At 46.1% G+C, this 13,215-nt stretch overlaps 2 protein-coding genes across 3 annotated transcripts; one reads left to right on the forward strand and one right to left on the reverse strand.

Annotated features, from left to right (window-relative positions):
• Positions 1 to 4,242: 4,242 nt before the first annotated feature.
• On the forward strand, positions 4,243 to 7,005 carry LOC119354911 (chloroplast envelope quinone oxidoreductase homolog). The gene is made up of 4 exons (XM_037621677.1): positions 4,243 to 4,479; positions 5,369 to 5,510; positions 5,824 to 5,915; positions 6,062 to 7,005. Exons 1-4 carry the CDS (start codon positions 4,399 to 4,401, stop codon positions 6,752 to 6,754), a joined length of 1,008 nt encoding a protein of 335 aa, XP_037477574.1. The 5' UTR covers positions 4,243 to 4,398; the 3' UTR covers positions 6,755 to 7,005.
• Positions 7,006 to 7,623: 618 nt separating this feature from the next.
• LOC119354913 (nuclear transport factor 2-like) lies at positions 7,624 to 12,982 on the reverse strand. Of its 2 annotated transcripts, none has more exons than XM_037621679.1 (9): positions 12,758 to 12,982; positions 12,523 to 12,663; positions 12,105 to 12,414; positions 11,741 to 11,976; positions 11,063 to 11,225; positions 10,858 to 10,979; positions 10,699 to 10,764; positions 8,993 to 9,059; positions 7,624 to 8,106 (listed from the first exon to the last, which is right to left on the reverse strand). In XM_037621679.1, exons 1-9 carry the CDS (start codon positions 12,839 to 12,841, stop codon positions 7,862 to 7,864), a joined length of 1,434 nt encoding a protein of 477 aa, XP_037477576.1. In that variant the 5' UTR covers positions 12,842 to 12,982; the 3' UTR covers positions 7,624 to 7,861. The 2 variants fall into 2 exon arrangements, with proteins under 2 accessions (XP_037477576.1, XP_037477575.1); XM_037621678.1 differs by having other exon boundaries at positions 12,066 to 12,414; positions 12,758 to 12,980.
• Positions 12,983 to 13,215: the final 233 nt, after the last annotated feature.

A 13,215-nucleotide genomic window follows, 5' to 3' on the forward strand; every position in this document is an offset into this window, starting at 1 on the left:
TCCACACTAATCCAAAACAGGGGGAATGGGCCACTGGTCAAAGGCCCCAGCCGGCCATGGCTGGGCTAGCGTGCACAGCGGCTTGCAGGGGAGGCGCCGGCGGCCAACGCAAGCACGCCAGGGAGGGGGAGCAGGGCACGGCTCCTGCAGTGGCGGCCCCGGCGGCATGGCACGACGAGAGGGCGGCAGCGCAGCGCGACGGTAGCAGCAGCAGCTCGGCAGTGGGAGGGTTGCGCGGGCGACGAGCGGTCTGGGAGGTGGCGGGTAAGCTGGGCGCTGGCGGCGGGCAGCGCGCAAAGAGAGGCAGAGGCGGGGCGATGCGGGAGTGGGTCACGCACGGGACGCGGGGGCAGGTCCTGCAGTGAGTGGGGGAAGGGCGCGGGGCGCGGCCGTCGTGGGCGACGCGGGGAGGCGGCGCACGGCGAGGACGACTTGGTCGCGAGGAGCATGGCGCAGAGGGCGCGGTGAGCGCGTGCTCACCGCGGGCGCGCGCGTGGGTGGTCTAGCATGCAGTGACCGCGAGCGAGGCGTGAGGCAGAGAAAGGGAGAGGCCCCGGGCCTCCCCATCGTTGATGGGGAGAGGGGGCACCGAGGCTTGCTGGCGGCCGGCGGGGAAGAGGACGAGGACGCGAGGTCCGACGAGGAGGAGGTCGAGGTTGCGTCCGACGCGGGGCGGGGCTTGGCGACGCCGGCGAAGACGGTGGGGCGGCTCCGGCGAGGTGGCGTCGCGGGGGAGGACGGAGGCGCGGTGGGGCGGCGACCGGTGACGGAGCCCAACGGCGGTGGTCGGCGACAAGCGACGGGGCGTCGGCGAGGGGCGCAGGGGCAAGGCGCTCGATCCGATCTGGATCAGGAGGGCGGGTGAGAGAAAGATCAGGGGTGGGGGTTTTGCGCGGTCGTGGGCTAGGGTTTCGGTGGGTGTGGGGGTTAAGGGAGTGAGGGGGGCCGGCAGGACTAGTGGGCTAGCCGGGTGGGCTGTTTGGCCCATATGGCCAGGGAAGTTTTCTTCTTTTCATTGTTTTATTTATGTTTGTCTTTTTCTTTTCTATTTATTTGTACTTTACTATTTTATTTTGTTCCTCCTTTATTTTAGTTTTGTAAAGTACAAAAATGACCCCGAAATTAGTCCTACCACTAAACCCACTACCATAAAAAGTTTAGTCCCTAAATAGAATAATTTATCATATTATTAATTATAAAAGGTATTTTATTATTTGTTTTGCTACTGTTTTATTCATTTTAGAGTATTTTAAAGATTTTATAAAAGTGGGGTTTCTTCACCACAATTACCTTTGCGTTATTTGGCACAACTAAAACATTTTTGTTTTAAAGTTTGAAAACTTTTGTTGTTTGTCTTTATTTTAAATTTGAATTTGAATCGTTTTTGAACTAACACGAGATTAGCAACAGTAATCGAGGTGACGTGACATTATAGTGTAACTATCCGGGCGTCACACTGCCTCTCCTCCCCTCCAACCAATATATATGTGGAGGGGGCACCGCTAGAACACACAACAAACATTGTTAGCCGTGTGTGGCGCCCCCTTCATAGTTTACGCCTCCGTCATATTCACGTAGTGCTTAGGCGAAGCCCTGCACGGATCACTTCATCATCACCGTGACCACGCCGTCGTGTTGACGGAACTCTCCCTCGACACTTTGCTGGGTCAAGAGTTCAAGGCAGGTCATCGAGCTGAACGTGTGGAAAACTCGGAGGTGTCGTACGTTCTGTACTTGATCGGTCGGAATGAGAAGAAGTTCGACTACATCAACCGCATTGTCAAACGCTTTCGCTTTCGGTCTACGAGGGTACGTGGACACACTCTCCCCCTCTCGTTGTTATGCATCTCCTAGATAGATCTTGCGTGAGCGTAGAATTTTTTTTGAAATTACATGTTACGTTCCCCAACAATAAGCTCATCTCATTTTGCTGAAATCTGGTTCAAAAAAAGTGAAACAGATTATATATCTGTACAGCTCATGCATAAGAAGCCAACTTGATGTACATGCGGTTGGGAGAGAATAAAAGAACAACATTGACTCCAAGTTATATATATGTAAGCACTGAATGTACAAATAATTAATATGTTTAGGACAAAGTGCCCTCTAAATTAGTATCAGGACGCTTCAGTTTAAGATGAATTCAGTGGAAATTCTACACAACTATTGGCCCTTTTAACTATACTCATAACAAACTGACCGATGCTTTGGCGATGCACATTGGACCTGGAGGTAGAGAGTGCAAAATACATATGCCTGAATCTGGATAAACTGTAGTGCTGAAGGTAATACTTTCAATCACACTCATAAAGAGGGGCTTCAGCACACAAAGGCATATGCTAATGTTGTTGGACTCAAAGTCAGATATGCATTATTTTGAATGTTTTGCTTTTTGTAGAACTGGAAAGAGCGTTGTTATGCAAACTTTGTACCAGGTAGCGTAGTCTAAGGTATGCACATCCCGTCCAACTGGGATATGAGGTTTGAACACTCGTTGCTCAATTTATTTTACACTCATGTTTCTTGCTCCCTTTTTAACAGATGATAACCATGCGACAACTTTACACGCACACGGCATGTTGGGTAGATGTTTATGTAGAGGGTACCTATGTCAGGACCGCATTTCGTTAATATTTTTATGCACCGGACAGTAGCAAAGGCATTTCTCAAGCTTGAGGACAGTTGTGGTACAAGACTAGGTGCAATTTAATCCAGTGAATAGTTTTATCAATAGTTATAGTAGTACATTAAGATGTTGATATTATATGCATTGTTTGACTTTGCTAAACATTTATTTGAACAAAATTTCTGCCAAACTTGTAAATGTATTTGATTGAACGAAAAAACTAACGTCAACACGTGTGGTATCTTGCACATCGCTCGCACGCCTTCATCACCATTCATTTTGCCACGTATGAACAGATGACATCAGCAGGAATCTTTTTGATTTTCAGCTAAAAATGTTTTATCTCTTAATTAAAAATCAAATTAAAAATCCATTTTCGCCATTAAATCGGTCTCGATGAAATCTTCAAAACTAGATCTCATGTTGATATGTTTCGATGATTTTTTTTTTTTGCCCAAAAGTTGCGGTGATGTTTACACTATAGTTGTCATAGTGCTTAAACTAAAGTTGCCATGTGACAATTTTAGTTTGTATAGCATGGAAATTTTAGTTTTTTGTTGATGGCAATTCCAGTAGTTTGACCATCAAAATTATTAATCATGGCAATTTTAAGTGCGTGTATCATGGCAACTTTAGTTTATGGTTCATGGCAAGTCTAGTTTCTTAATTTCCGACTTATGATATGTCAAAATTTATTTTTCAATGTAGAAGGAAATAGCTGAAACATATCATGGCAACTTCAGTGTAAATATCATGGCAATTCATGTGCAATAGACATGACAACTTTTAATCCAAAAAAATTCATCAAAATATATTGATATGAGATTTAGTTTCGAAGATCTCGTCGCAGGGAATTTAATGGTGCAAACGGATTTTCAATCGGATTATTCATTTAACAGATGAAACATTTTAAAAACTGAAAATCTAAAAAGATTCTTACATGCATGCATGCGGTGACATGGCGCAGTCTGTGTGTTATAGGACGTGTGGACGGGTTTGACTCCCATCGCACGTATGGACGTTAGCGTTGTCCTTGATTGAAACATTTGAAGTAGAATCAATGATCGTTTAATCAGACACTCTTTAAAAATTGAGCAATCTAGTATATATTTTTCTCTCTTTATTGCAACGCACGAGCATGTTTAAGCAAAATACAGAAGCTTGCGCATGTCCCCCGTGGAAGGTTGGCTGGTGCAGATGGCGGAAGTACCTGGGCTGGAGGGCCGTTCCGAATTTGCCGACATATACACGATCAGGCACGCAAAGACCGCGTTCCCACGCCGTGGAGGTGCGCAGCCTGGCACCAGACAAGACGCATGCGGCCTTCGCACAGGCCAGGCGAGGCGACCATCGTCGGCGGTGGCGTCACGCGGCCGGGCGCGGGAACGCTCCGTGCGGGACCAAACGAGCCAACATCGTCGGCTACGGCGCTATGAACCGTGTCAGCCCAGTCACGATCGCCGTGTGTCCCGCGCCCCCGCCGCACACACATCAGCGGGCCTTCTAGAACCAACCCCGATATTGCGGCCCACACTCGCCGACGGGGTGGGCCCACGCGTCATAACCCAGGATTCCTCGCGTCGGCGTGCGTATATAGATCTCAGCCCAGGCCCCAGAGAGACACAGGACGTGTACCCCAAGAACCAGAGAGCCAACCAACCCAACCCCTGAGCATCTCCGGCCACGCATCGGCTAAGCACACGCAAACAGCCGCCCCCACGATACTCACGAGGCTCCTTCCCCTCCGTGCGCTCTCTTGTTTCCCCCATCCCATGGCCACCCCAACCACGACGCCGGCGACGATGCGGGCCGTGCAGTACGACGCCTGCGGCGGAGGCGCCGCCGGCCTCAAGGTAAAGAGTTACTATTCGCGGTAGCGGGTCGAAGCTTTTTAGTATGCTTTGTGTTCTGGTCGGCGCGCGAGATTGGTACGGTTGGTGCTAAGGATGATTTGGCCGATTCACTGGCTAATTGACTACAGTTAGTACAAAGTATTAGAGTATATATGTTAGTTTTTTCCAGGGAACCCCTTGGTGGTGGAGATCGCAGTCAGTTCACCTGAATCCTTTCTTTTGAATTGTTTTTCATGGCAAGACAAGTAGTCAAGAAGCTAGCTTGCTTACTCAAGTAATAGAACTTTGCTCTAGCGGCTTTTGCTGTATAATTTGTGATGGGCTATTGAGTATTTTAGTGGTTTCTATGGTGGTGATGTGTTACACTAGCTAGATTGATATATTCTCTCTTTCTCGTGTCTACTTGGCTTTAGGAGTGGTTAAGATGTGTTACAGTGGAATTAGTTAAATAGGTCGCACATACCTGCTGTGGGATGCTCGGAAAAGCACTGCACAATGTTTTTGTATTGTGACCCATGAGTCAGCACCCCTGGATCCCAAACATATTCCGATGACGAGTCAGTCGGAAATTTATTATTTGAAAGTTGCACATGTCTGGTGTTAGATGATTGGAAAAGCACCGGAGATGATTGAGATGACCAAGTCAGTTGTGTGAGCTCTGATTGTGAGTCAATCGGTCGACAGGGGATTCTTTTCACAAGAACCCTATTTTAGACTAGAGATCTGCCTGACAGCTTGATGCTTATACTGCTTAATTAATTAACAAACAAATCAAATTAGTTTGTTTTAAAAAAAACAAAGGAGAACAGTAAACATAATATTTCCTTCTTCCATGAAGATGAACCAGTAGAACCTATAAACCTGTGATTCTGACATCTCTCTAATGCAGCATGTAGAAGTCCCCGTCCCTTCTGCAAAGAAGAATGAGGTCCTGCTGAAACTGCAAGCTGCAACCATCAACCCAGTTGACTGGAAGATACAGAAAGGGGACTTGAGGCCTCTGCTGCCTCGTAGACTGCCTTTTATCCCAGGTAACTATCCTCATTCATAGTGCCACTGCATGGATGCTAGCCATTTTCTATCAACCATGGATTCTGTTTGGAGGCTTCCTATGTATAGAGAGCAAAATAGCACCAAGCGTAGTTATGAGAACGTTATTTGATCATGTCAGTCTTGCTATGTTATTTTGTTCTTCACCTTTAACAACTATCCAGGATGTCTCTTATCTGATAATCAGCTTATGATAAAGATAGCATATATGTGTGTGTGTCTGTGTGTGTTGGTCAATTCATGAAACAACTTGCTGATAGATGCATCTCTTCTCTACTGCTCCTTTTCTTGCAGTGACTGATGTTGCAGGAGTAGTTGTTGATGTTGGTCCTGGAGTGAAAGGTCTCACAGCGGGTGATCAAGTCGTCGCCATGTTGAACTCTTTTGTGAGTGAACTTCACTCATGACAACATATTTCCATGTTTGTCATCTTCATACTTAGAAAGAAGATGATTTCAGAACAAATCCGCTTCTTTAAAAGAAACAATATTGCTGTAAGCTCGTTAATGTGACAATGTCTTTGCTGTTACAGAACGGAGGTGGACTGGCAGAGTATGCTGTAGCATCCGCAAACCTGACCGTCAAAAGGCCAGCTGAGGTTTCTGCAGCTGAGGGTGCTGGGCTTCCCATTGCTGCAGGCACTGCGCTCCAGGCACTAAGGTCCATTGGTGCCAAGTTTGACGGCACCGGCAAGCCATTAAACGTGTTGGTCACCGCTGCCTCTGGCGGCGTAGGCCTGTACGCGGTGCAGCTTGCAAAGCTAGCGAACCTTCATGTTACCGCCACCTGCGGCGCACGCAACATGGATCTTGTGAAGAGCTTGGGCGCAGACGAGGTGATGGACTACGGGACCCCAGAGGGGGCGAGCCTGCAGAGTCCCTCCGGCAGGAAGTACGACGGCGTGGTTCACTGCACCGTCGGTGTCAGCTGGTCGTCTTTCCAGCCATTGCTCAGTGATGCCGGGCGAGTGATCGATATCACCCCCAACTTCTCGGCCATCCTCACATCTGCGCTGCACAGGATGACATTTTCCAAGAAGCGCCTGGTGCCCCTGCTCCTGTCGCCCAACAAGGCGGACCTGGAGTTATTGGTTGGGTTGCTCAAGGAAGGCAAGCTGAAGACGGTGGTCGACTCGAAGTTCCCGTTGAGCGAGGCAGACAAGGCGTGGCAGAGCAGTATCGATGGCCATGCCACTGGTAAGATTGTCGTTGAGATGGAGAGCTGATCGTCGTCAATGCTTCCTAGTATTAAGGACTTGCATACAGACGGTGGACGTGAATACTTAGATGTAATCATACAGACTAGTCACTTGTGCGTTTGTTTATTGGGTGATGGTTCGTTTATTCAGTTTATATTATATTATATCTTACAGTATATTATTAAAAGGGTATTGAGAACTATGAGTTGCAAAAAACTGTATGGCTATCGGTAAACAATAGCATTGTGCTGTCAAAAATACAGTTCGCTCTTTGCTGATGCTTTGTGCAACCACCACAAAGTGCTGCAGTGGTCATCTGTTGGCCAGAATTCAGAATCACCTTCAGTTTTTCTCGATCCAAACAAAGAACCATTAACCTCTGCAGAAGAACAAATCACATACTGAGAGCCCAAAGCAGAACAGTAGGGGCGTAGGGCGTCTCTTGAATATAGCAGACCAAATTAGGAAGTTCAATTCTAACGCACAGGGACTGTGATGCCTTTTAGTCATTCCCATAAAAAGAGGTTTGGTGTACTAATTTTGAGCAACTCTAAACAATTACCCAACCAGTTAATAAAAACTGAAGTTGACTTGCACAGCAAATCAAGCTCGTGAGGATACGGAGTAAACTACTGTACTCCGTCTTGTGCGAATCAGGTGACCTAGTTTATAAATAATCAAAAAGGCTAAAAATATGACATCAGATTTTAGATTGTGGCAAATCAAACTTTTTTATCAAGTTATGTCGTGGGATGACAATTTTTTAAAGCAAGCATTGCGTGCCATGCTTGCTTTAAAAAATTGCCATCCACACAACAACATAATTTGCCGTGCTAAAAAATACTGATGTTCGAATCTTAACATAATATGTAAAGAAAATCCAACAACGCATCAGCTCAAAAGAATGCCAAAACTTACTAGGACTGCATCTGAATAGATTGTAATATTCTACAATTAGTAACCAATATCACCATTGCTTTCCTTGCCACAAAACAAGGAGACCATCAATTTATGACCTGAATACGCTGACAACGACCGCACATGAACCCAGCTCACGACACACCATTTTTGTGAATCTTAGTACGTTCAACGACAATGAAATAGCAAACTTCTACCAACGCATAGCTACCAAACTCACTTTGCAGCTGCCCGGGCACCACCACGCCCACCGGTGCCAGAGTGATCAACCCGCTGGTAGCCAACATCACCTCCACGACCTGAGCCGCCTCTACCACCGCCTCTGCCTCCAAAATCAGATCGATAGTTGTTGTACTCGCCCCTTCCATAGCCTCTCCCTCCAGGGTAACTACCACGGCCTCTCATGCCTTCACCTCGGAAATTACCACCTCTACCCGGTGGAAACCTTCCCCTGCTACTACCTGAAGCCAGAAGAAAATAGCACATGTATCAATCAACTGAAGAAAAATGGCAGACACCCGTCATTAGTTTTTCAAGCAATACAGAAAATGTAGTTTGTCATATTTCAAATAAAAGTAGATTATGTACAAGCAAGGGTGGGTGCTTCAGTTTAGGTTTTAGCCACATGTGCATCAAAATAATTCAGCAATTAGATATATGTGCTTCATGTTCATCTCAGAAATTGTAATTTGTTCACAATGCACACAAAAATATGCAGAATACCAAAATGCAAAGTGGCAAGCAGTGGGCTGGAATAATATTTAATTCAAACTGGAAAAATGGAAGTGCTAATAATAATACATGTGAGATGAACACAAAAATATGTGCTTCATGTTCATCTAATAATAATTCAGCAATTAGATATATGTGCTTCATGTTCATCTCAGAAATTGTAATTTGTTCACAATGCACACAAAAATATGCAGAATACCAAAATGCAAAGTGGCAAGCAGTGGGCTGGAATAATATTTAATTCAAACTGGAAAAATGGAAGTGCTAATAATAATACATGTGAGCCAAATATATACTCCCTCCGTTCCTAAATATAAGTCTTTGGAAAGATTCCACTATGGACCACATACGGAGCAAAATGAGTGAATCTACACTCTAAAATGCATCTATATACATCCGTATGTGGTTCATAGTGGAATCTCTACAAAGACTTATATTTAGGAACGGAGGGAGTAGATATATATATACACATGTCAAACATTGAAACTTCAAGCATATCCTACATCACAACAGATATATATATATATATATATATATATATGGAATTTCTCCCGAAAGACCAAAACCTTGTACATTCTTACAGTCAGGGTTGAGTTTGAACTTTCAGAAACATACCACGTGAACCAGGAGTTCTTTTTTCTTCGACGTGGCATGGTCGGTCATCAATCGTCACAGGAGAAGCCTTCAGAATAAGAGTTAATCAGATAAAATAAAAAAGCAAGTATGGAGCTTATGAAATTGATATGGGCAGTCATGGAAGTTGATTCTTTAAGAGAAGAAAATAAAATCAGAAGCACAACTAACAATCCAGGAACATGTGTGGTCCAAAATAAGCAGTGTAAACTTAATTGGAATCGGATTACTCCGGCAATGTAAACGGCATTACCAAAATAGGAAACTTGTTTGGCTTCAGCCACGGACTGTAACATAATCAATTCTTATCTTGTCTCTGGTATGCTCTGTTGGGTAAGATGCAACAAAAGAAGAAGAAAATAGATCTGGCATTGATTTAACCAACCCAATCAATAAAAGAAGTCCGATTGATCCAGCATCAATCTCACAAATAACAAAAAATGACCAAGCCAGCAGCACAGAAGAACGGAATCGAAGCAACCAAAAACCTGCACCCTCGGCTGATCCACCGCATCTACAGCAATGCCAGCTCCATGGCCTCCTCCCACCACCATGGCACAACCCAGTTCGTTCATAGCCATTCAAGTTCATGCAGGCGTCCTCACAGTAACGAATATCAGCGGTCGACACTGCTCTTTCCATGTTAGTGCTTCTCATATGGAGCGACGATGTCGCTGCTGCTTGGCGGAAAAGAGGACAGAGGAAGAGATCCAGGTGTAAGGGATGCGGTGAGTGGGATATGTGACGGAGGGGAAAGGGGATTGGGGTGCAGGACGAGAGACGAGCGATGCAGCATTTTCTGTTTCAGAATGAGGTGGGTGTAATCACACGTAAATAGAGGTGTTATCCAATTACATGGTATCCGTTTATAGCCCAACTGAACAAACATATGTAACAGACTCAAGTCATCAAAACTACAAACCAAACAAGATCTAGGATTAAGAGAGTGCGAGAACAAGTGGAAGCAACAATTAAATGTCAAGTCACATAGTAGCATATGACTAGAAATAATTATCGAACAAAAGAAAACAAGATACATTCCTCAAGAACCTTGTAAATTGAACACCAAAGAGCATGGAATAACATTCTCTACAGATAGTCAGATAGCGAACAACTCATGCATGTGTTAGGGGATTGAGAACAGGGTTTGAAAATCTCCAACTCACACATTCTCAAACTAAGTTGTAGCACTACTTTTTTAACTATGTATACATCCATCATTCCTGCTAGCATGTCTATATTACGAGTAGGTGATACAAACTTTATCCACTCTTCAATAACTCCATACATCCATCCTTCCCTGGCGGGAAATCAAAGGCAACACCAATCTAATATACTTCCTGCTGCTCTCCATTTTCCATGATCATTTGGACCAGAAATCAAAGGCAGCAACAATCAAGTACATAAACACAATGAACTTGCTTTGTTTTTAGTAGTTTAGGTAAGACGAAGTTTAAAAAAGAGTTTCAAGGCAACAGGCATGTAGAAGGAAAAAAAGAGAAGTAAAAGACTGCTATGCTCATGCTTGTATGGTTAAACACACATCTACTGATCTACATCATCCAAAACAAACTCACTACAGGCATTCCCATTAACTACACACAGATTATGTAACTAGAATAAAAATTGGAAAGTGTCCTGCAATAACAGAGAGCAAGCTGATGATTTAGTAGGTAGACTGAAATTACCGCTAGTGCACTTTGAACTGAGCTGGCATCCTCAAACTCTATGAAGCCATAGCAGAACCCTTGAATCTGTGTTTTCAATTGATAATACAAGAGAAGATATTACAAGTTATTTTACTGAAAAAGAAAAACTCATCATCATGTTGAGAGAAGAAAATGCACCTTGTGGCTTCTAACTTGGATACCATCATGTTTAATAGTACCAAATCTTTTGAACTCCTCTTCTAATTGGCTAGGTGTGGCATGTAAGGGCAGATTTTTGACATACACCGCAAGCGCATCAACTTCAAAAAATATTGTCAAGTATTTCTGTCAGATGCTAGTGTACTAAGAAGGTTTTCAATGCAATATTGGATTTAGATAATACCTTCTGGGTCTTGAATGTTGCTGCTCTCAGGATTAGGACTGAAAGTTGGAGGATCAACAGCCACAGACAGGGCAGGAGCAGGAGCTTGCTTCTCCGGTTTTGGTGGTGCAGGCCTGTAAGGAACTGCGGAATTTGGTGGCAGAACTGCTTTCATGACTTTGACCTGGAGCAAAACAATAATGCAAAGGTAATGAGAATCTCAAAAGGTGAATTCATAAGCGAACGTACATATCATCCGCAACATCAACAAGCTTCAAACAATTCCTCAACCAAAGGCACTAGATAGACAACAGTGATGTACATATAACATGTATTTCCATTCATATTCCCCGGCAAAAGATAAAAGTAAGAAAGCTCACTAATATTTATTGTGCTCTGTAGTATTTTCATTCCAGAATCAGTTAAGCAACAACAATAACCTTAAAAGTGAGACCATAGAAGCTTCATGTAAACATTTACTCTCCAGATTTTAATAAAGCATTAAAACCCCATAAAAATTTAATTACTGATTAAACATCTTCACGCAAGATTTCAATATATGCAGAACCTGTAAAGGACTGACAGTTATATCTTTTCATTTATGCTCAGATTTAGAGACTAAGAAATATAGTAATATACACAATTTAAATGTCAGAAATAGATGATTTAGATGAAAAATAACAGTTATCCAAAACCTACAATTGAAGCGTACGACTTCTTAGGGGCCTCCTCATGTGGTACAGGGGGAGCCGAAACCGGTATGGAGGCTGCTACATTATTTGGCACTTCATCTATGACCTCAGGAACCGGTGTTTCCTCCACAACAGGCACTTCCACGTCATTCGGTGGGTTGTAAACCTCCTCCTTGGGATCCTCATCCTCGTTGGTATGAGGAACAGACTCAGAGAGATCCGGCTCTGGCTGCGGCGAAGCCTCTACAAACAGGACAATGTGCAATTTAACAAAGGATCACGTGGTTCACAAGTAAATAAAAATATAGATCAAGATGTTACACACAACGCACCCTGCTCGCGCGGCACACTCTCCACAAGGGCAACAGTACCATTTGCCAGGGCGGCAGCAGGGGCAACCACTGCATCCAACTCCGGTGCCGGCGGCTGCTGCTGAGGTGGCGGCAATGACGGGTCGGCCTCACCCTGCCCGACATAACGTAGTATGTCGTTGAGCACGAAGTAACCCTTCTCCTGCGGCGCAAGGAAGAAGGACTGCGCGAACTCGCGGCAGACGTCGTCCTTCCCTGTGAGGTGGCCCGTGACGAGCACGGTCACACCGCCACATAGCGACTCCTGCGCGTCCACCCCCCTGATCTCCGCCCGCGCGATGTCCATGGACATGATCTTCTCGTTAATCGCCTGCAAGAAGAAACCATTCAGAACCGCTGAGAAAGTCTACCAACATTCTAAGGCCACCAGATGCCCAGATCTGAACCGAGGGAACAACGGACGGGGAGTGAGCGGTACCTCCATGGTGGTGACGGTGTCCATGTCGGCGCCGGTGGTGGCGGGGCGGCCGATGCGGCTGGCCTCCTGGTAGAAGCGGAAGACGAGCTCCGGGGACTGGTGGAGGATGTTGTAGTACTGCTGCACGAAGGCGTTGCCCACCTGGAAGACGAAGACCGTACACGAATCGGGTCAGGGCAGATCGAGTCAGCTCGGCAACGGACGGATCGGGAGGCAGGGAGAGTCGCCAGCTTACCACTTGCGCCGGCGGCGTCGGTCCTGGCGCCGCGGCGGGGGCGGGGGCGGGAGCGGCGGCGGGCGGAGGCGTCGGCGCGGCCATCGTAGGAGGAGGAGGAGGGGCGAGGGTTTTGGCAGGGGGGAGGCGAGGTGCGGGAGGAGGGTTTCTCCGGGTGGCGTCGCGTTTCCCGCAAAATTTGGCCAAGGGAGGAAGAGAGGGGGAGGAGCGGCGGCGGCTGCGGGGGGTTATACGGGAATGGGAGAGTGGTGGAGGGTCGAGTGGGGTGAGGCCAGGGCTGCAGGCGCGGGGGCGAGCCCGCGGCCGTTGCGTGGGAGATTCGACGGCCGCGATGGGACGGAGCGGGAGTGCGTGTGTTCTCCCCACTGGTTTTTGCCCATTTGGGGTTTCGGCTTCGGCCAGTAACACTGATCCAGCCGGCCGCTACGGCTGGACGCGGACGTGCTTTCGGTTGCCGC

Source organism: Triticum dicoccoides, chromosome 2A, assembly GCF_002162155.2.
Source record: "Triticum dicoccoides isolate Atlit2015 ecotype Zavitan chromosome 2A, WEW_v2.0, whole genome shotgun sequence".
In the NCBI taxonomy this organism is placed as follows: domain Eukaryota; kingdom Viridiplantae; phylum Streptophyta; class Magnoliopsida; order Poales; family Poaceae; genus Triticum; species Triticum dicoccoides.

Excerpts from the sequence above, each read along its gene's own strand:
- LOC119354913 (XM_037621678.1), bottom strand. The coding sequence starts at position 12,841 with ATGGCCGCGCCGACGCCTCCGCCCGCCGCCGCTCCCGCCCCCGCCCCC. Across the intron at positions 12,664-12,757 it reads CGACGCCGCCGGCGCAAGTG|GTGGGCAACGCCTTCGTGCA; the intron begins GTAAGCTGGCGA and ends TTCGTCTTCCAG. Across the intron at positions 10,980-11,062 it reads CAACATTCAAGACCCAGAAG|TTGATGCGCTTGCGGTGTAT; the intron begins GTATTATCTAAA and ends TATTTTTTGAAG.
- LOC119354911 (XM_037621677.1), top strand. The coding sequence starts at position 4,399 with ATGGCCACCCCAACCACGACGCCGGCGACGATGCGGGCCGTGCAGTAC. Across the intron at positions 4,480-5,368 it reads GAGGCGCCGCCGGCCTCAAG|CATGTAGAAGTCCCCGTCCC; the intron begins GTAAAGAGTTAC and ends TCTCTAATGCAG. Across the intron at positions 5,511-5,823 it reads TAGACTGCCTTTTATCCCAG|TGACTGATGTTGCAGGAGTA; the intron begins GTAACTATCCTC and ends CTTTTCTTGCAG.